The sequence below is a fragment of the Haliotis cracherodii genome, unplaced genomic scaffold (assembly GCF_022045235.1).
Source record: "Haliotis cracherodii isolate W230 unplaced genomic scaffold, xgHalCrac1.p SCAF_4, whole genome shotgun sequence".
Taxonomy (NCBI): Eukaryota; Metazoa; Mollusca; class Gastropoda; order Lepetellida; family Haliotidae; genus Haliotis; species Haliotis cracherodii.
Genome location: NW_027266297.1, coordinates 68,970,136 through 68,992,341, shown reverse-complemented (window position 1 = coordinate 68,992,341; position 22,206 = coordinate 68,970,136). Strand labels below are relative to the sequence as shown.

The following is a 22,206-nucleotide window of genomic DNA, read 5'->3' as shown; positions in this document are numbered from 1 at the left end:
AATGATTTCAATGACATTCTCCCAGTGATATACTGAAGGAATGTTTTCAATGACATTCGCCCAATGATATGAATGTTTTTTAAAGACATACTCCCAATGATATGCTGAAGGTGTGTTTTCTATGACATACTCCCAATGATATACTGAAGGTATGTTTTCAATGACATATTCCCAATGATATACTGATGGTTTGTTTTCAATGACATACTCCAAATGATATACTGAAGGTATGTTTTCAATGACATACTCCCAATGATATACTGATGGTATGTTTTCAATGACATACTCCAAATGATATACTGAAAGATATGTTTTCAATGACATACTCCCAATGATATACTAAAAGATATGTTTTCAATGACATACTCCCAATGTGGTACTGAAAGATATGTTTTCAATGACATACTCCCAATGATATACTGAAGGTATGTCATTAGGAGTATGACAGTGAAAACATACCTTTCAGTATATCATTGGGAGTATGACATAGCCTGAGGGCATGGTATGTTGAGAGAATTCAGAATATGATATAGGTGGCCTGATGTAGAGGAGGTACTGAGACAGGACATACACGTTCTGGCATACAAAGAGCTTTTTAATCTGCACAAAAAATACGACTTGTGTGTTACACTTGTAATAACATCATCAAATCTAGGTCACAATAATTAAAAAACGTGCACATATAAGCCAAACACCGTTGATTAACTACTCCAGCTTGTAGTCACACGGTACATGTATAGCTGAGCCTGTGTCGCTGGGTGTGGCCAGACTGTCTCTCGCAGCCAGACCGTGGAGTTTCTTAGGTTTAAAATCCAGATAGACTTTGACAATAACTGTTCAGAATAAGAAGGCGCATGTCAGTCATGGAGGACTCTAGTCCCCCCAGCCATTACACTTTACTCAAGAACGTTCCAGAAACACAGGTCACCAATTAAAGGAAGAGAAAGCCATTCTTGTTGTTGTGATAACCTGTTTCTAGAGGGCACAATCACCCATGTCATCACAGCTATTTCCGGTCGGTCGTGTTTTACATATCCCATCTGAGAACTATATGTAGTACATAGTACTCCCGATGTGCCACGTGCAGCGCACACCTTCCTCACACCATCACGTCAGCAACACCTGACACCCTGAATGCCAACTCACCAATACTTCATGTCTACATTATTCAGACATAGCTGCTTGGTACTCGGCATAACCACGTGGCTTCTGATGACCACGTGGTGCCCAGGGTGCGGGTCAGTGACCTGCTGGCGTCATTATCTGAGCACCTGGAGACAGAGACAGAGAGAGAGAGAGAGAGAGAGAGAGAGAGAGAGAGGGGGGAGATAGAGGGAGAGAGAGAGTGAGGAAGAGAGAGGGGAGAGAGAAAGAGAGAGGCGGGAGAGAGAGGAGATAGAGGGAGAGAGGGGAGAGAGAAAGAGAGAGAGGGGGAGATAGAGAGGGGAGAGAGAGGGAGAGATACAGATGGGAGAGAGAGGGGAGAGAGAGGGGGAGAGGGAGAGATAGAGGGGAGAGAGAGGGGGGGGAGAGAGAGGGAGAAGGAGAGATAGAGGGGAGAGAGGGAGAAAGAGAGAGGGAGTCACACACACACACGTATACAGAGGCGCACACAGCCCAAGTGCACATACATACAGGCAACTTAACAACTTTATCCTTGTCTCCAATGCTTGCCTGTACAGGTAGTTTATACAAAAGGTAGAGTAGAGAATAACATGTATGTTCCTGTCCAATGCTTTCCTATACAGGTAGTTTGAACAAGAGGTAGATTATATCATGTATGTTCTTGTCCAATGCTTGCCAACACGGGTAGTTTATCATGTATGTGTTGTCCAATACTTGCCACACTAACCATCAACAGTATACCCCCATGTCCACAATGACCAACAGCTGTATACCTCCATGTCCACAATTGACCAACAGCTGTATACCTCCATGTCCACACTGACCAACAGCTGTATACTCCAATGTCCACACTGACCAACACCTCCATACCTCCATGTCCACACTGACCAACAGCTGTATACCCCCATGTCCACACTGACCAACAGATCTATACCCCCATGTCCACACTGACCAACAGCTGTATACCCCCATGTCCACACTGACCAACAGCTGTATACCTCCATGTCCACTTTGACCAACAACTGTATACCCCCATGTCCACACTGACCAACAACTGTATACCCCCATGTCCACACTGCCCAACAGCTGTATACCTCCATGTCCACACTGACCAACAGCCCCATGTGTCCATGTCACATGTTTGTCATCTGTTACGTCCGTTATTAAGCCGACGTGTGACATTTCCAGTCCATCTCACCACAGTACTGGGGATGTTTCCTTCTGGGGAATCAGATGCTTGTTACACTTTAAGCATTTGAAGGCATTTCCGTTTTCTACAAACAAATGAAAGTTTGATTCTCGACATATGGCCTGAAAGTGTAATCAAGCCTATTAATTTCACAGATTTCTTGTTCATGGGCGTGTAGTGAACAGAATACGTCTACAATCCTGAACCAAGGCAATATATAAGGTGGATGTGTATGATACGGTGGACATGTCCCCGATGTTGTTGTGTTCGGGTTGAGGTGTATTGAAATGCTGTGTCTATTCTACGGTATTGGGCCTAGTCATTGTGTCAGGTGAGTGCATTTCAAAGCAGTGAAAAAGTCTTCGATCCTGTACACAAAGTGTAATGGTTGGTTTGAGCTGAGTATTTTTAGGTATTGTATTGGTCAGTAAGTACATTGGAAGTGTGGTTGTATTTTAGACTGCTTTATTCCCGGACAATGTGTAAGGTGGATGTATCTAATAATGTATTATACCCAGGAACTGTGTAAGGTGGGTTTATATAATATTGTATTATACCCAGGAACTGTGTAAGGTGGATGTATCTAATAATGTATTATACCCAGGAACTGTGTAAGGTGGATGTATCTAATAATATATTATACCCAGGCAATGTGTAAGTTTGGTGTATCTAATAATGTATTATACCCAGGCAATGTGTAAGGCGGATGTATCTAATAATGTATTATACCCAGGCAATGTGTAAGGTGGGTGTATCTAATAATGTATTATACTCAGGCAATGTGTAAGGCGGGTGTATCTAATAATGTATTATACCCAGGCAAAGTGTAAGGTGGGTGTATCTAATAATGTATTATACCCAGGCAATGTGTAAGGCGGGTGTATCTAATAATGTATTATACCCAGGCAATGTGTAAGGTGGATGTATCTAATAATGTATTATACCCAGGCAATGTGTAAGGCGGGTGTATCTAATAATGTATTATACCCAGGCAATGTGTAAGGCGGGTGTATCTAATAATGTATTATACCCAGGCAATGTGTAAGGTGGATGTATCTAATAATGTATTATACACAGGCAATGTGTAAGGCGGGTGTATCTAATAACGTATTATACCCAGGCAATGTGTAAGGCGGGTGTATCTAATAATGTATTATACCCAGGCAATGTGTAAGGTGGATGTATCTAATAATGTATTATACCCAGGCTATGTGTAAGGCGGGTGTATCTAATAATGTATTATACCCAGGCAATGTGTAAGGTGGATGTATCTAATAATGTATTAAACCCAGGCAATGTGTAAGGTGGGTGTATCTAATAATGTATTATACCCAGGCAATGTGTAAGGTGGGTGTATCTAATAATGTATTAAACCCAGGCAATGTGTAAGGTGGATGTATCTAATAATGTATTATACCCAGGCAATGTGTAAGGTGGGTGTATCTAATAATGTATTATACCCAGGCAATGTGTAAGGTGGGTGTATCTAATAATGTATTATACCCAGGCAATGTGTAAGGTGGGTGTATCTAATAATGTATTATACCCAGGCAATGTGTAAGGCGGGTGTATCTAATAATGTATTATACCCAGGCTATGTGTAAGGCGGGTGTATCTAATAATGTATTATAACCAGGCAATGTGTAAGGCGGGTGTATCTAATAATGTATTATACCCAGGCTATGTGTAAGGCGGGTGTATCTAATAATGTATTATACCCAGGCTATGTGTAAGGCGGGTGTATCTAATAATGTATTATACCCAGGCAATGTGTAAGGCGGGTGTATCTAATAATGTATTATACCCAGGCAATGTGTAAGGCGGGTGTATCTAATAATGTATTATACCCAGGCTATGTGTAAGGCGGTTGTATCTAATAATGTATTAAACCCAGGCAATGTGTAAGGCGGGTGTATCTAATAATGTATTATACCCAGGCAATGTGTAAGGTGGGTGTATCTAATAATGTATTATACCCAGGCTATGTGTAAGGTGGGTGTATCTAATAATGTATTATACCCAGGCAATGTGTAAGGCGGATGTATCTAATAATGTATTATACCCAGGCAATGTGTAAGGCGGGTGTATCTAATAATGTATTATACCCAGGCTATGTGTAAGGCGGGTGTATCTAATAATGTATTATACCCAGGCTATGTGTAAGGCGGGTGTATCTAATAATGTATTAAACCCAGGCAATGTGTAAGGCGGGTGTATCTAATAATGTATTATACCCAGGCAATGTGTAAGGTGGGTGTATCTAATAATGTATTATACCCAGGCTATGTGTAAGGCGGGTGTATCTAATAATGTATTATACCCAGGCAATGTGTAAGGCGGGTGTATCTAATAATGTATTATACCCAGGCAATGTGTAAGGCGGGTGTATCTCATACTTTATTAAACCCAGGCAATGTGTAAGGTGGGCTTATATAATATTGTATTATACCCAGGAACTGTGTAAGGTGGGTTTATATAATAATCTATTATACCCAGGCAATGTGTAAGGCGGTTGTATCTAATACTTTAGTAAACCCAGGAATTGTGTAGGGTGGGTGTATATAATCCTGTATTATATCTAGGCCATGTGTATATCACATTTATTAAACCCAGGTAATGTGAAAGGTGGGTTTATATAATAATGTATTATACCTTGGCCATGTGTAAGGTCACCTCGCCCCAAGCCGCCGAGTCACGTCAGGTCATATCGCCCCAAGCCGGCGAGTCACGTCAGGTCATATCGCCCCAAGCCGGCGAGTCACGTCAGGTCACCTCGCCCCAAGCCGGCGAGTCACGCCAGGTCACCTCGCCCCAAGCCGGCGAGTCACGCCAGGTCACCTCGCCCCAAGCCGGCGAGTCACGCCAGGTCACATCACCCTAAGCCGGCGAGTCACGTACTTAAAGACATTGCAACAAACCGAATAATCAGGGGGGAGACTTTATACTGAGGGGGGCGCGAAATATATCCGCCCGGGGGAGATTTTATTTCAGAACAGATTCTCCGGGGGAGAATCTGTTCCGTTATAAAATCTCCGGGGGGAGAATTTGTACGGGTGAGAGTTTATACCGGGCACCGGCGAGTCACGCTAGGTAGTTACCTTAATAGTTGAGCATAACAGGCCCTTGGTGATTTGACCTTTCGGTTCATTAGAAGGATTCTTTTGGAATCCCAGAAAACCGAAGTCATTACCTTGCCAGCTAATGGAGCAGACTTTGACATCTTTGGAGGAGGAGACGTTAGATGTTTCCACTGCTTTGAATGTTGTTTACTCTCTGGCTGATGGTGTTGAAACCAAGACTCATTCATGGTTACAAATCGCTCCTTGAAATCTGTTGGGTCTGCTTCAAAACGACGTGAATACTCACGAGAGGTTACGAACCTGGCGCGTTTCTGATCAGAAATACGAAGCCTTGGATCCCAGACGCTGTCATTCCGAGCTCAGAATGTTCTTAACTCTCTCATGACAGATACCACTGTTTTGGCTTTGTGGCGTGTGGTGACTCGCCGATCTTCATTAATCAGATCATGTATTTATCAACATTTCCTTAAGTAGTAGCAGTTGAATGTCTCACTGAGCTTGGATCATCTTCCTGGCTCTGTCTTCCCCTTTTAAACCAACACACCTCTTAACAGTGGCAAAACAAGACGCTTCAACCCCTCTGGGTGACACCATGTCCGCATGGATGTCTACTGGAGTTGTAGCCTTTAAAGTTGGAGATCCTTGATGACAGCGCTGTAGCCACCAAATGTTTGTCCTCAATGGATAAATCTAGTCACCTTGATGCCTGCAGACATATGCTGCCTGGTTGTGTATTTAGTTCAGATGATGCCTGTAAACATGTGTAGTGTGTCCATCAAGCTTTCATTGTCAGGCTCAGAACCTTCCAGTCACTCTCGTGTGTTATAGTGCATTATACCCTGGTTATGTGGAAAGTGGGAGTATTCTATACTTACAAATGCATCTACATGTATTTCTCTTTAGGATACGCTGCTGGGTGCCGAATCATTGACTGTCTTTCTCTTATCACCTTTGCACCTGTTAAGTCGGGAACTCTCCTTAGGCCCTGCAAAAATAGATTTGTATAAAGAGAAAGATAGTGAGGCAATTACAGCCAACGCTCTCTCATTCAGAATCAGAGATTAAAATAATCGCAATTCAGAACAACGCATCCTTGCCCTCGTGTTTCCAGAGTCTGTATTTGAACAGAAGAATGTTGCTGACTACTTCACAATGCATGTTGACCGCCTCCGTGGTCTAGTGGTAGGGCCTCCGCCCGGAGAGCGGAAGGTTCGGGGTTCGATCCCCGGCCACGTCATACCAAACGACGTTAAAAGATGGTACTTGTTGTTACCCTGTCTGGCGCTCGGCATTAAGGGGCTAAAACAATGACTGGTCAGCTCTGAGTCAGTATACTGAGTTGGGTATTCATGTTAAACTGCGGCATGGTATCTCAGTGAGCTAGCACTATAAATCGGCATCAGTCCTGACTTGTACAAGCAGCCACACAAACACACACACGTACATGCACGTCGCTATATAAGTGCAATAATCTTTGACGCGACGTTAAACCCAATTTCACCTCACCTCACCTCACAATGCATGTAATTCATCGATTGATGTATCAATCTAAGCGGTTTTATTCACCGGCATATGATAATGTCGCTGCAATGCATATACCCGTCGACTTACCATTTCCACATCTCCAATGTAATGTATTTTGCCACAATATATACATTTACCATACAATATATCTCATAGCGCCAACCAACCAATGTTACTGCCAACTACAACATGAAAGCCAACTGGAGACTGTATAATTTACCAAGAGGCAAGCGTAGTATGACATGCACGTGTTAAACCAAACAAGTAGTATGACATACCCGTGTTAAGGCAAACAACAGATAGAATGACATACCCGTGTTAAGGCAAACAACAGATAGAATTACATACCCGTGTTAAGGCAAACAACACATAGTATGACACACCCGTGTTAAGGCAAACAACTGAGTGTATGACATACCCGTGTTAAGGCAAACAGCACACAGTATGACACACCCGTGTTAAGGCAAACAACTGAGTGTATGACATACCCGTGTTAAGGCAAACAACACATAGTATGACACACTCGTGTTAAGGCAAACAGCACACAGTATGACACACCCGTGTTAAGGCAAACAGCAGATAGTATGACATACCCGTGTTAAGGCAAACAGCAGATAGTATGACATACCCGTGTTAAGGCAAACAGCAGATAGTATGACATACCCGTGTTAAGGCAAACAGCAGATAGTATGACACACCCATGTTAAGGCAAACAGCAGATAGTAGGACATACTCGTGTTAAGGCAAACAGCAGATAGTATGACATACCCGTGATAAGGCAAACAGCAGATAGTATGACACACCCAGGTTAAGGCAAACAACAGAGTGTATGACATACTCGTGTTAAGGCAAACAGCAGATAGTATGACATACCCGTGTTAAGGCAAACAGCAGTTAGTATGACATACCCGTGTTAAGGCAAACGACATATAGTGTAACACACCCGTGATAAGGCAAACAGCAGATAGTAGGACTTATATAATTACCCGTGATAAGGCAAACAGCAGATAGTAGGACACGCCCGTGATAAGGCAAACAGCAGATAATAGGACATACTCGTGTTAACGCAAACAACAAATGGTATGACATACACGTGTTGAGTGAGTGAGTTTGGTTTTACGCCGCTTTTAGCAATATTCCAGCAATATCACGGTGGGGGCCACCAGAAATGGGCTTCACACATTGTACTCATGTCGGGATTCGAACCCGGGTCTTCGGCGTGACGAGCGAACGCTTTAACCACTAGGCTACCCGACCGCCCCTCCGTGTTAAGACAAACAACAGATAGTATGACACACCCGTGTTAAGGCAAACAGCAGATAGTATGACATACCAACTAACTTGCTGCTGTGCGCTACTGACTACTAAGAAACTACCAACAACGACTGACAAATAAATAACTGGCTACCTACTTGGTACTGCCATTTACTGACTGGCTACCGAATAGCTACTGACAGGCCACAGAGTAGCCTCTTATAGAACATATAGGTACCCAGAAACCTTTGCTTGCGATAGGCTAGTAATAGGCTACAAACTTCCGACTGGCTGTTTACTGGCTCTTACAAACTACTGCCTGTCCACTGATTCATTACTGACTGGTCACTGACAATTAACCTACTAGTGACTGACCGCCTACTGACGTTGCTACTGAATTCTAGTAGCCAGATGATTCGTCTCCATCTTGGACAAGGGGTCAGTATCAAGGTGGTGGAAGACAGCTGCACATGTGCACCAGTTGCAGCGATGGGATCTGTCTGAGTAAGCAGTTGAGGGTGTGATTCACAGCACGGAATCCTGCAGCAGCACAGTTCTCTGAGACCCAGTCATAACATTATTATCTCTCACCAACAACATCTTTGATAACACACCCACGGATTAGGGTTGGCAAGGCGAGGTGGCGCATATATTCACTATATATAGGGCTAGGTGCCTCCTCGGGAGACAAGTGTCTACAGTGTAGGTGGGAGATGCATTCAGCTTCTGCCAGTTACATCACCGCAATAAACACCGGCAACGTTCAACACTTCCGGGTTGGGGAAGACATACAAATACAGACACTTGGAATAACAGAAATACTTTTATTACTTGGAGATGTTTGGAGGTTGCTTGAAAAATACACAGGGATTGCTAAGATTTGTTTATTATCTGCAACATACTTTACTTGAAACATATATTTGTTCATCCAGGATCATTAGCATCCAGCTGAATGTAAGCATGACAGATCCATCTTCAGTGTGTATTGTTTGATAATATTGGTGTAATGTACAAGGATGATTGTCTTACCCCTGGTAGTCCCATCTGTCGGTGTGGTTGATAGTGGGCCAGCCGATTACCTCCTGCTGATGGATACATCTAAGATGAGGGAACTATACCAGGCAAACATTTACATGGGAACTGGTGATGACAATAACAAGAAAATAAACTTGGCTGGCGGAACAAAATACTCGCTGTGTCGGGCTGTAGGTCTCCAGCTGGTCAGGTAGAAGTTGGCCGATCACAACTGATGGCTGGTTCGGGGAAGTCACGCTCTGTACCATACCAGGATGACGGCGTGTGTTCAGATAGGACATTACATGTGGAAACAGAGAGCCTGGGCGTGTGGCAATAACGCATGGGTGGGCTTTACGGCTGCATGGTCATTGGAACTGTAGCAGGTTCGAGGTGTAGGCAATCCAAGTTTTGGCTTAGAGCCTGTTGTAGCGTCATTTAGACCTAAAGTATCTGGTTCAAGGTGTAGCCAATCCAGGTTTTGGCTTAGAGCGTGTTGTAGCGTCATTTAGACATAACGTATCTGGTTCAAGGTGTAGCCAATCCAGGTTTTGGGTTCGAGCCTGTTGTAGCGTCATTTAGTCGTAATGTATCTGGTTCGAGGTGTAGCCAATCCAAGTCTTGGCTTCGAGCCTGTTGTAGCGTCATTTAGACCTAAAGTATCTGGTTCGAGGTATCACAACGCAAGTTTTGGCTTTGAGCCTGTTGTAGAGTCATTTATACCTAAAGTATCTGGTTCGAGGTGTAGCCAATCCAGGTTTTGCGTTCGAGCCTGTTGTAGCGTCATTTAGACCTAAAGTATCTGGTTCGAGTTGTAGCCAATCCAAGTCTTAGCTTCGAGCCTGTTGTAGCGTCATTTAGTCATGATGTCATGGGTTCAATGTGAACCGTACTGAACGTGTTCATGGCATGTTCTTACAATGAGATTGTGAGGAAATCTTGTCTTAAGGCAGTGAGTGGGTTCGAGGTGTAACAGCCAGTGTTTGTGTCTATTGTAACACCATCTGCTTCTAATTCAGCAGGTTGCAGGTAACTTTTGTGGTTTGTCAGTTGCATAATTCCAGAGGTTGGACCTGGTTCCAACCAACTGATGAAAACACAGCGGCCTTGGAGGCTGTAAGCCAATAGTGCCATGATGTGCGGTCTGAACTGTCAGACAGACACTGACTTTATCGTTTACTGTTATCTGAACACCCGCATTGTTAACTCTAGGTTATGTCGCCCTGTAGATCCGACTGCTGATGGTGAAACCGCTGTTCGTGATCTGAATCTGAAGGGATGACATAATCACCTGTCTCATCTTGACAGTAAAATGAAGCTGACTAGAGAGCTAGTTGGGGTAAATTTGTCATAATTCATGGATCGTGTTTGGGGGTAACGCTGCCAAGATCACTCTTAAATCAGTGTAAGATACTTGGCATTACCGCCTGCCACACATAAGCCAGAGCAAATGTCGAGATAATAAAGGTCTTTACTGCCACAAGTTGTACAAAGCGTATCTTTTTCTGAGACGTGTTTGTTGTGACACTAATTTTTACATGTAAAACATATCATGACACTGGGTGTTATAAAGGGTAGGGCAGCCCAGGGTGTCAGCGGTACCCGGACCGGAAACTGACAGTCGGGTGCTGCACTCCAGCCACGAGGGCTACCTAGTTTAAGACGTCCTATCAGTATTCCGGCCATATAACGACCGCTTTTCCAATAGTCGTCTCCTCACGTTTGAAAACACAAGGGAATCACATCAGTGTTTTTCGCGTTACATACGACCACCCACATAATTAGGACCAGATCGGGAATCATCAGGCTACCCACCGTCCCCACCAGTGGTACACATCGATACCCACCATGCTACCAATAGGAACATATTGAGACTATCAGTGGTACTATTGCCGTTGGACATATCTCACGTGTATGTGTGTCGTGGTGTCGGTGTCATGGTGTCGATGTCGTGGTTTCATTACTCTCCTAATCCGATGGGGGCGGTCGGGTAGCCTAGTGGTTAAAGCGTTCACTCGTCACGCCGAGGACCCGGGTTCGATTCCCGACATCGGTACAATGTTTGAAGCCCATTTCTGGTGTCCCCCACCGTGATATTGCTGGAATATTGCAAAAAGCGGCGTTAAACCATACTCACTCACTCCTAATCCGATGCGCCATGGTATCCTTCTATATGTAAATTAGATATTCACTTTCCCCACCATACATCGTATCTCATCATGCTTATCTCACACTGCATGTCGCCATGTGTCCCGTGTATAGTGAACGTGCTTGTACAACTATGTTTTGTCTTGTTCCAGGAGACATGTGGCCACTGATGACTACATTCCCTACAGGAGTGTTCTTTATCTTAAGCAGTGTATCTAGCCGTAAGTACGACATCTTCCTTACACACCTATCAACATGCATCCTTTTCATCCCTGGTAGGGTTCCAGTTCCCAATGTGTGTACGCAGCTTTGGATGGGAGGCGAACCTGCACCAGCTTCACGAAGCAGCATCACCATCAACCATTCACTGATGACAGCTGTAGTACGTTGGTCACTTCGCAGACAAAGACTAAACATATTCTATATGAAAAGAAACCAAAGTTACGGTTTTCGTTGTAAGCCAATTTAAAAACTATATCTGTCTGTTGACTGTATTTTAAAACTGTGTGATACTTTAATTACTCCGTTCTTTTTTATGGTTGCGAAGTATGGGGTCTTGAAAACTTATCGCGTGTTGAAAATATACATTTGTGAGTTCTTAAATAGTTATGTTCATTTTGGAAAAGTACTTCTCATTTTATGATGTATTGAGATCTTGGTAGATACTCACTTGCCAACCTAGTTAAAAGCAGAATTATATGTTTTTGGTGTAATCTCTTAACTCGAAAAGCCTCCAAATTATCTGTTTAAGTGTACAAGTTTATTTATAATGACAGTATTTGGGGAAAATGTTATCACAAATTGATAACTTGCATTAAAGGCATTTTGACCAAGTAGGATTGAGTAATACGGACGTCACAGAATTTTCAAACTATTTATCTGTTAAGAATGTTTGTCATTTCTAAATTGAAATATATCTATAAGCAAACATGGACAGCTAACATAGAACATTCTTCAACAGGGGTAAAATATAATATTGTGAAATCTCGAGATTTATAATGTGAGCAGTACTTTGTTATTTACAAGAATCCAACTGGAGATTCTTATTAAAATTCAGGACGTCAAATCACTATATTGACAAAGATTGACAAATATCCCCATAATTAATCAGAAATTTAGCCTATGCAATCTCGATGACGTCGGATTTGAATTTCACTACCTTTGTGTTCGTCAAGCATTTGAAAAAGGAAATGTTTTGTCCATAAATAATTTTATGTTAAACCAAAATTATACAAAGTGAGTTATCTCTTTCATAGCTCATAATTCGAAACCCCAATAAAATTGTTTAAATTTTGCAATAAAATCAGAGCTACATTTCGAAAATGAATTGTATGTTAGGAAAGCACTGTATTACCTCATCCTTGCGAGGCAATGGTTCTAACTGACTATTTAAGTCCAGCAAATGCAGTGATATGAGTGATGGAATCTGATTAGTCAGCAGGAGGGACATAGAAACGACATAACTCGTAATAGATATTGGTGACGATTCGATCGAGCCTCGAAATTCCAGCCTCGTCGAGGCTGGGAACAGGATTAGTTATAGTTAGTTAACTCCCTTGCCTCGGGAAGATGATTGTACCTCTTTTGACACAGACTGTGTAATCCAGTTCAGGGCAGTTCAGTTCAGTAGAACGGGGCGCGGGAACTCATTGACTTGTTCATGCACCAGTTGTGTGTTGAGAACAATATGGACGGTTTAGCCGTCATATACTACTCAAAAGAAGTTCAGGAACACCCGATTCTTTCATATTACTACAGTTGTCCTGCCAAAGAATCAGGTGTTCCTTGACTTCTTTTCAGTAGTACGAATTTCCAACACATCCATGAAGACTGTCAGTGTGAAGTCTGCACCTCCTTAAGTGAAGGTGTGCAGTGTGTAGCGACATGCCTTAGCCCTGGTGTAAGGCGTCATTGTTTAAAAGTGTAAGCGTGTTGTCGACACAGATTCTAATTTCCCAGTGTAATTTCCACAGTCTATCATACGAATTTTCTGTGAAGCTCAATATTGGGAATGATATCCGAGAAGTGTCGTATGACCCAACTCACTCACTCACTCAATATCACCGTTGTCTTCTCGCCGTCCTCATCACTGCTCCTCATCACTTCATCCACGTTGCCACAATTCTGTTTAAGGCAAAACAAATTATATTAACTATTTGTATTATTTTGTTTAAAATGAAGAACTGGCGATAATACGAATTGGGTTCTTTTATTAGTTCTCCAGGTGTCATATATGTTTTTTTGTTTCTTGTCCTAGTAATACGTTACCAGTGCATAGCTACTTAGATATTACTGAATTTTTCAAGTTTAATCGTAGCAAGACCTATGTTTTGGATGAAATTGATTTTTCAACATCATACGATTTAAATGAAAAAGCAACAAACGAAAAAGCTGTAATTCTGATGAAAACCTATTTAATGTCATGTGGCCTTGGCTGATGTGAAGGATTTTGGAGGTATCAGTGGCTGGGTACATTTCTATCATACTATCACAGACACACAGACTCTGGGTTACTGAGGGCAGAGTGGGGACTGTGTGTACAAGTGGGGGACCACACGCATGCTTCAATTTGTTATTATATAAACGTTCTATTTCATGTAAGAAATGACATATTCACATAGCCATGTACCAGTACATTCCCAAAGGAATGGGATCCACATTGGTGTCAGAGCCAGCCCGCTCACAGATATGAGGTTTAGTTGAATCAGCAAAACTCTCTGATGAACAACTGCACTGTGTGTGCATATGCACATGAACGCTGACACGTTTGTGTATATTTTCTAATCCGTGATATAAAACACGATCAAAGGCGGGTATTTATTCTTCATAAACACCAAGGGTGTTAAAAGTAAATCACTTGGTTTCACACCAGCCTTTATAAAAATACGGGTTTGGGGGCAAAAAATAAACTATGTCAATAGCCTCCGTTATCTGACTTGAAACCCATAAACTATACCATGTAATACTTTTGAAAAAGTGGCTGTAATATATTGTTTCTTGAATTTACAGAAGGATTGGAAATCAGATAAAAAACAGTAGGTTGTTTAAACTGTACATATTGCTTGTACACGGCTGAAGACGTCGCCCATGGTACCACGTGTGTTCCCCTGACGTGGGCATATTGAAGCATTAGATGCTTTGTGTTAAGGTTTCGTCACAGAAACACCACTGCCCTGACTGCAATGTCTCAGTAATAGTCTTACTAGCTGTCATTCATGCCGTGCCTAAGTATATGCGCCTTAAAAAAAACTCTTTGTTTGGATAGTTAAACAAGAAAGCTGACTTTGGATTCAATGAAAGAATACTGAACTGCTTTCAGTTTCTTTTGATTACCTATACTATGACGTGGAAATAGCACCCCGCCCCAACCCCCACCCCCAACCCCAACCCCAACCCCAACCCCAACCCCGAGCTCCCCGAACTCCCTCCTAATGGCGGCCTCGTATGTCGAGCAAATGTCTCTCCATTTGCCAGCGAAAAGTGGCGTACCGCTATGTTCTTGGGTGGAGGTTATCTGACGTAACACGACTATTGATAGCACTGATGAGGTTAATTAAAGCTTAAATTGAGGCTGAAAAAGCATCTGTATTATTAACGCCTTGGTTTAAGCAACTCCGAGGTGCACTACAATCTCTTTTGCAAAGTGATCGAGGATTCTTAATACAAGACATGAGATGTGCAAAAGCAGTCTCGGTTTTTAATGGTTCTTTACATTGTTGTTTTGATGTCAAAATAACCCAGGTATATATTAAACATATCCAGGTGTAAACCGCAGTACATGGTACACTGTCATACTCAGACCACAATGCCCAGAACACTGTCATACTTAGGCCACAATACCTGGTACACTGTCATACGTAGACCACAATACCTGGTACACTGTCATACTTAAACCACAATACCTGGTACAGTGTCATACTTAGACCACAATACCCAGTACACTGTCATACTTAGACCACAATACCTGGTACACTGTCATACTTAGGCCACAATGCCTGGTACACCGTCATACTTAGGCAACACCACCCGGTACACTGTCATACTTAGACCACAAAAGCCGGTACAGTGTGTCACCCCTAGGCCAGGTATGACACTGAAACTGTGCAGGCTCCACATGTCAGTTTACAGAGCGACACGTGATACACCAGTTTGGGAGTTGCCCTTCAGTCTCTAATACACAGGCACCTCGCCAACACATCTACCAGCTACCTACACATTTACCAGGGACCTAGCCTACACATTTACCAGGGACCTAGCCTACACATCTACCAGGGGCCTAGCCTACACATTTCCCAGGGACCTACACATTAACCAGGGACCTTACCTAAACACCTTCCAGGGACCTACACATCTACCAATGACCTAAACATCAACCAGGGACCTAACCTACACATCTACCAGGGACCTACACATCTACCAATGACCTACAAATCTACCAGGGACCTAACCTACACATCTTCCAGAAACCTACACATCTACCAATGACCTACACATCTCCCAGGGACCTACACACCTACCAATGACCTACACATCAACCAGGGACCTAACCTACACATCTTCCAGAAACCTACACATCTACCAATGACCTACACATCTCCCAGGGACCTACACATCTACCAATAACCTACACATCTATCAGGGACCTAACCTACACATATACCAGGGACCTACACATCAACCAATGACCTAAACATCAACCATGGACCTAACCTACACATCTATCAGGGACCTAACCTACACATCTCCCAGGGACCTACACATCTACCAATGACCTAAACATCAACCATGGACCTAACCTACACATCTCCCAGGGACCTACACATCTACCAATGACCTACAAATCTACCAGGGACCTACACATCTACCCATGACCTACGCATCAACCAGGGACCTACCCTACACATCTCCCAGGGACCTACACATCTACCAATGACCTACAAATCTACCAGGGACCTACACATCTACCAATGACCCACACATCAACCAGGGACCTAACCTACACATTTCCCAGGGACCTACACATCTACCAGGGACCTAACCTACACATCTACCAGGGACCTAACCTACACATCTCTTCAATCCTAATGCAGACGCAGATGGTGTCGCTCTCCAAGACGCGACTAACGTTAGAGGTAACAGCCAACTAATTGTACCAGCACGGCACCATGCAGGCTTCATAACGCCAGCGTCAACAGTGGTTAAACAGACTTACAGGAATATTGGAATTGGTGAGAAGTGGCCACAACTAGAAACTGTAAACTGTGTTATATAAAGGTCATGGTGACACCGTTATACAACCGATCGCCAACGTTCCATGTGCTTCTAATGGCATTATACCGTATGACCTTTAGGCCATCGGAGTACATCGGCAGTTTAAGCAGGGTTGTATTTCAATCGTGTTTTAACATTTCATGACGTGACAGATTCCCGAACCCTCCCCACTTTGCGAATGGAAGCTCGGTATTGAAACTTGAGTGGACAGGCATCCCCACACAGCGCTTAGTACCGACAAATACAGATTACCGTAATGCCACGGTGTAATTCTCAAAAACAATACACACAAACTGTATTTTACCCAAGTCCATATTATTAAAAAACATCAATATACTATACATATGTTACAGTCAAAATGTAAAATTTCTCAAACTGACTGAAATATTACGCAGAATATTTGGCACATTGACTTAAATGTTGCATAATGGACTAAGAAAAACATGATGGTTTAATGGGACTGGATGGTCAAGGGCTCCCATCCTCAAGTATATTTTTTTACCAAGTAGCCATATGGCTACAAATACTTTTTGCCACTTTTAAAAACCAAGAAGTCAAGCCAATATTGTAGGTAACCCAAATATTTGAAATTATTATTATAAATGAAATTTTAATCAAATTCCTTTTAGATCAAAATTCACATTATAATATTTAGAAGCCATAGCATTTGTCTTAGAACATACATAAGCCACGCATACTTCGTTAATAATTTTTTGTTTAATTTTCTTTCGCAGCAACCAATTTTTTATTTTCTGTCGAATGCCACCGTTATGGTTGGTTTCTCCATGTCAATATTTGCATCCTTCGGTCTGGAATCACGTCCGCCATCACCGCTTGTAGTTTCTGAGTCCCTGTCTTCATCGTTTCCACTCACAACTGGTTTTTGCTGGTTTCCTTTGCAACTGTGAGTGGTATTTGTTATGTATCCTTGATCCATCTCCTGCATTGTAACTGTGACACTGTTTGAATCTGACATGATTTGACTGATTATTGTACTGGTCATATTGATGATGTGATTGTCTTGGGTTGAGACACGTCCCAACTCGTGTCCCTATCGTGAGACTAACGTGTATGGTGTGGTACATTGTATACTAGTATTTCATGAGATTAGTGCGTTGTTATTGGCGGTATGGGGACCTTGTATGTCATGAGTGAGTAAGTTTAACACCGCTTTTAACAGTATTCCAGTTATATCACGGCATGTCAGCTTAATGTTGGAGAAAAGCCCTAAGTGATGCAGGTACCTTGTATAGGCCATGAGACCAGTGTGTAGTTACTGGTGGTATGGTACCTTGTATAGGCCATGAGACCAGTGTGTTGTTACTGGTGGTATGGTACCTTGTATAGGCCATGAGACTAGTGTGTTGTTACAGGCGGTATGGTACCTTGTATAGGCCATGAGACCAGTGTGTTGTTACTGGCGGTATGGTACCTTGTATAGGCCATAAGACCAGTGCGTTGTTACTGGCGGTATAGAACCTTATATAGGCCATAAGACCAGTGTGTTGTTACTGGTGGTATGGAACCTTGTATAGGCCATGAGACCAGTGTGTTGTTACTTGCGGTATTGAACCTTGTATAGGCCATAAGACCAGTGTGTTGTTACTGGTGGTATGGAACCTTGTATAGGCCATAAGACCTGTGTGTTGTTACTGGTGGTATGGTACCTTGTATAGGCCATAAGACCAGTGTGTTGTTACTGGCGGTATGGTGCCTTGCTTAGGCCATAAGACCAGTGTGTTGTTACTGGCGGTATGGTACCTTGTATAGGCCATAAGACCAGTGTGTTGTTACAGGCGGTATGGTACCTTGTATAGGCCATGGGACCAGTGTGTTGTTACTGGCGGTATGGTGCCTTGTATAGGCCATGAGACCAGTGTGTTGTTACTGGCGGTATGGTACCTTGTATAGGCCATAAGACCAGTGTGTTGTTACTGGCGGTATGGTACCTTGTATAGGCCATAAGACCAGTGTGTTGTTACTGGCGGTATGGTACCTTATATAGGCCATGAGACCAGTGTGTTGTTACTGGTGGTATGGTGCCTTGTATAGGCCATGTGACCAGTGTGTAGTTACTGGCGGTATGGTACCTTGTATAGGCAATAAGACCAGTGTGTTGCTACTGGCGGTATGGTGCCTTGTATAGGCCATAAGACCAGTGTGTATTTACTTCAGACATGGCACGACTCGTCAGTGTCATGTGCTTTGTGTTGGTCGCACAACAGCCCCAAGACAGATGACCCTGCTGTCCCAGTCTGTACCATGTGAGATACATCAGAAGTTGGAGTTTATCCCTGAATCTAACAGTATCCACATACACATGGTTCTGGCGTCCTCGCAGCCAGGTAAAGGTCGTGTATGTTGGCAACACGATAACATCTGGGTTGACTATCACATCCAAAGGCTTGTCCTCAGTGTCCTCCGTCTCGCCCACTATCTCGGTGATGGTTCGTTATCAAAGGAAACCTTTCTGGGAGTGGAGCATAGACTAGGTTACACTTAATTTCACTCCTACTCAACATTCAGTTACTATAACTACCGTTACATTGACAGTAACACCGGTGACATGCTTGAAGAGTAAACACAGACACTGCAATCGGTTACTTATTCATCATTCATTTCCGGGCATGAACGTGCTTGTCACCTGAATCGAACAAAGATGTGGTCAGGCTCGGTGACGTTGTCATGGTACCCCTTGGACGCTGGGCGTGGGTCATGATATCAATCACTGGTTCGTCTGGCCCAAACTGGCTTATTTAATGTTGTGTCAGTGCTGGGGTTGTCCTTATTGCCGCGTTAAACCAAAGTCATTCACCCTTGTCACTCACCCAAAGCTGCCAAAGACCTTTGATAGTCAACGGTGGCATGTTGTAAATTGCTAGGCAAAAGAAAGTATATACCCATGTTTGACGCTGGATTAATATGAAACAACAAGAAATAGTTTTCGATGGTGACGTATTTAATACGGGTATCATAGTTGTGTTTTGCCGTGTTTCGGCGGTTGCTTGGTAACTTTTTGATAGCGTTTGTAACTTTTTGGTCACACCCAATTACTTTCTTTTGCCCGGCAATTTATAAAAGCTCCACCTTGATATGTTAGGTATGGGAATCTGATTTGAAAATTGCAAAATAAACGTTCATAATGAGAAAAAATAACAAACCTGTCAAGTTATCAGTAGTTATCTCCCTTCAACAGGCTTATGCAATCTTTTTTCTGGGAGGAATGGCCAAGGTTCCTGTTCTGTCTGTTCTGTTAGATGTGTCAGGCATTAGCAGCCTACAGGGAGGGGTGAGAACACGTTGAAGGTCGTCACCTACGCGAAAGGACGTGTTTGCAGATGCAAGGCTTGATTATTGAAGCATACGACTGGTGTGTATAATACACCATACCCCAGTTTGACTCCCTACCAGGGGTCAGAGACAGCCAATCTGGTCTGCATCCCCCGCCAGACCCACCCAGAATACTTTAGTTATCTCCGCTTACCTTTGCCTCTGCCCGTTTGCACCTTAGTCTAATAAACAACGCCATCAAAACATTAAGATAACCTGTGTTCGCCGTTTGATGTAAGTAATAGACCTAAGGTACAGGTGGAGCGACACAGTGCACCCTGGAGCTGCTGCACGCACAGCACAGGCCCATGGGGTCCGCATATGGATCATATGCAAAGGGCATTTGCGCCCTTGGATTCGAACGGTTTCCGGTATGTCGTTCGACCAGACGCTGACGTAATTTTACGGCATTGGAGCAGAAACATATGGAATCCGGCAAATGTAAGACTCTGGTCCAAGTTGTGAAAAGTAAGCATTAATGTATGCATGTTATCAAAACAAAACTGGTCAATCAGAAAGGGGAAGGTTTTAGCGAGATGTTGCAATCGCGGAGGTGGGGTACGTTCCCCGTAGTTGGCAAGCCTAACATGTGGCGTTTTTCCGTGGGTACTGAAGCCGATGAGGAGGAATGTTCCCCGTAGATCTCCTCCGTGAGATTTGAGTGACTTCCAGCTTTTAATGTTTTATTAGATGCAGTAGGAAAGAGAGGGGGAGGGAGGGGTGTCGACGAGATGTTCCGCATAGGTCTGTCGAAATCGCAACATCAGTACAGGATTACAACGATGCAAATGTTATCGAGAGAAAAAATGAGAATTGTTTGTAAAATAACAGAGCTGTGTTGTGCACAGTTTGTTCTTGTTAGATTGACAGTATGATACGGAATTAGTCTTGTTAGCACTACAGGAAGCCTGCAGACTGAACCGTCTCCTCTGGGAGAAAACCAGGCTATTCACTCCTTTGCAACTCACCAGATGTCAGCGGCCGTACATTTTCCAGTTATATTCTGCTATATATTCTAAATGTCCCCACCTTTCTGGATAAACTGCAATTTACAGAAATAGTTTCAAATACTAATGATGTTCTCCCTTATTAACCTCATGCTACTTGTGGACAACGACAAGCTTCACTATTTCAAGGACACCTGGTGCTCGCGGTAGATCAGCTCATAACCAGACACCTGGTGCACAATGGCTCGAATGAGAAGGTGCGAGTATCTTCCGGTTGTTGGCGAACGTTTAAGACATACAAGTAGTAGAACTCCATGTAATGGCCGTTATCTGGCATATGCTTACGTTACAACAGGACTGGCTATCAGTGGCCGGCTGAAGCCGAGGTGTTTGTGTGGGTGGACGACGTGAAACAGGCACCTCATTAAGGGCATGTTTCATCCTCCCCACCCACAACACACATGTATATGTTTCAAACTATGAATACGACAGGCGGAGATATAATTTATCATAGTTCCTGAACTATTCCGAATATTCCGTTGTGACTCAGGCAATGGAGCCACACCCAAATATTTCATTCACAATCCATGTCCTCTCACGAAAGGTCAGACTGAAAAAGCACGTTGACGTTCACAGTGTTTGAAGTCACTTCCGCTGAATGGGGATAACATGACAGCCTCCTCCGTGTAATAGCTACTCTTACAACGGAACAGTTATATATGCATCGACAAGCACCGCATACACCCGCTAAATACTCACCACACACACGCACGCACGCACGCACGCACGCACGCACGCACGCATGCACTCACTCACTCACTCACGCACGCACGCACTCACTCACTCACTCACGCACGCACGCACGCACGCACGCACGCACACACACACACTCACGCATCAGTACTAATACATATCCAAACACCTGCTGAACACCCACCACGCACCTGCCTAACGCCCGCAGCACACCCGCGTAAAGCCCACAGCACACCCGCGTAATACCCACAGTACAACCACCTGAAACCCGCCTAACGCCCCCAACGTACCCGCCTAGCGCCCGCAGTACGACCGCCTAACGTCCGCTGTACGATCGCCTAACAACCGCCTAACATCCGTAGTACAACCGCCTAACACCCGAAGTGCAACCGCCTAACACCCGCCTACCGCCCGCAACACACCGGAACCACATTCCAGTACGTGAGTCTGTATAAAGCTGAAGCGAACCTGCGATATCAGGATCAGGAAGCAAGAATTTCTTCTATTTATCAAAATATATCTATCTCTCAACATGTTATTACCTTTCGGGAAAGTAGAAACAGTCGTGATA

At 43.5% G+C, this 22,206-nt stretch overlaps 1 protein-coding gene across 9 annotated transcripts in view; it reads left to right on the top strand.

Moving 5' to 3' along the window:
- Nucleotides 1–22,206, top strand: part of LOC139478303 (collagen alpha-1(IX) chain-like) — a 238,078-nt gene that overhangs the window by 107,972 nt on the left and 107,900 nt on the right. For all 9 annotated transcript variants that reach the window (XM_071260719.1, XM_071260721.1, XM_071260725.1 and 6 more), the window contains exon 3: nt 11,487–11,555. In XM_071260719.1, the coding sequence (XP_071116820.1) occupies nt 11,492–11,555 (64 nt within the window). In that variant the 5' untranslated portion in view covers nt 11,487–11,491. The remainder of the gene's footprint in view (nt 1–11,486; nt 11,556–22,206) is intronic.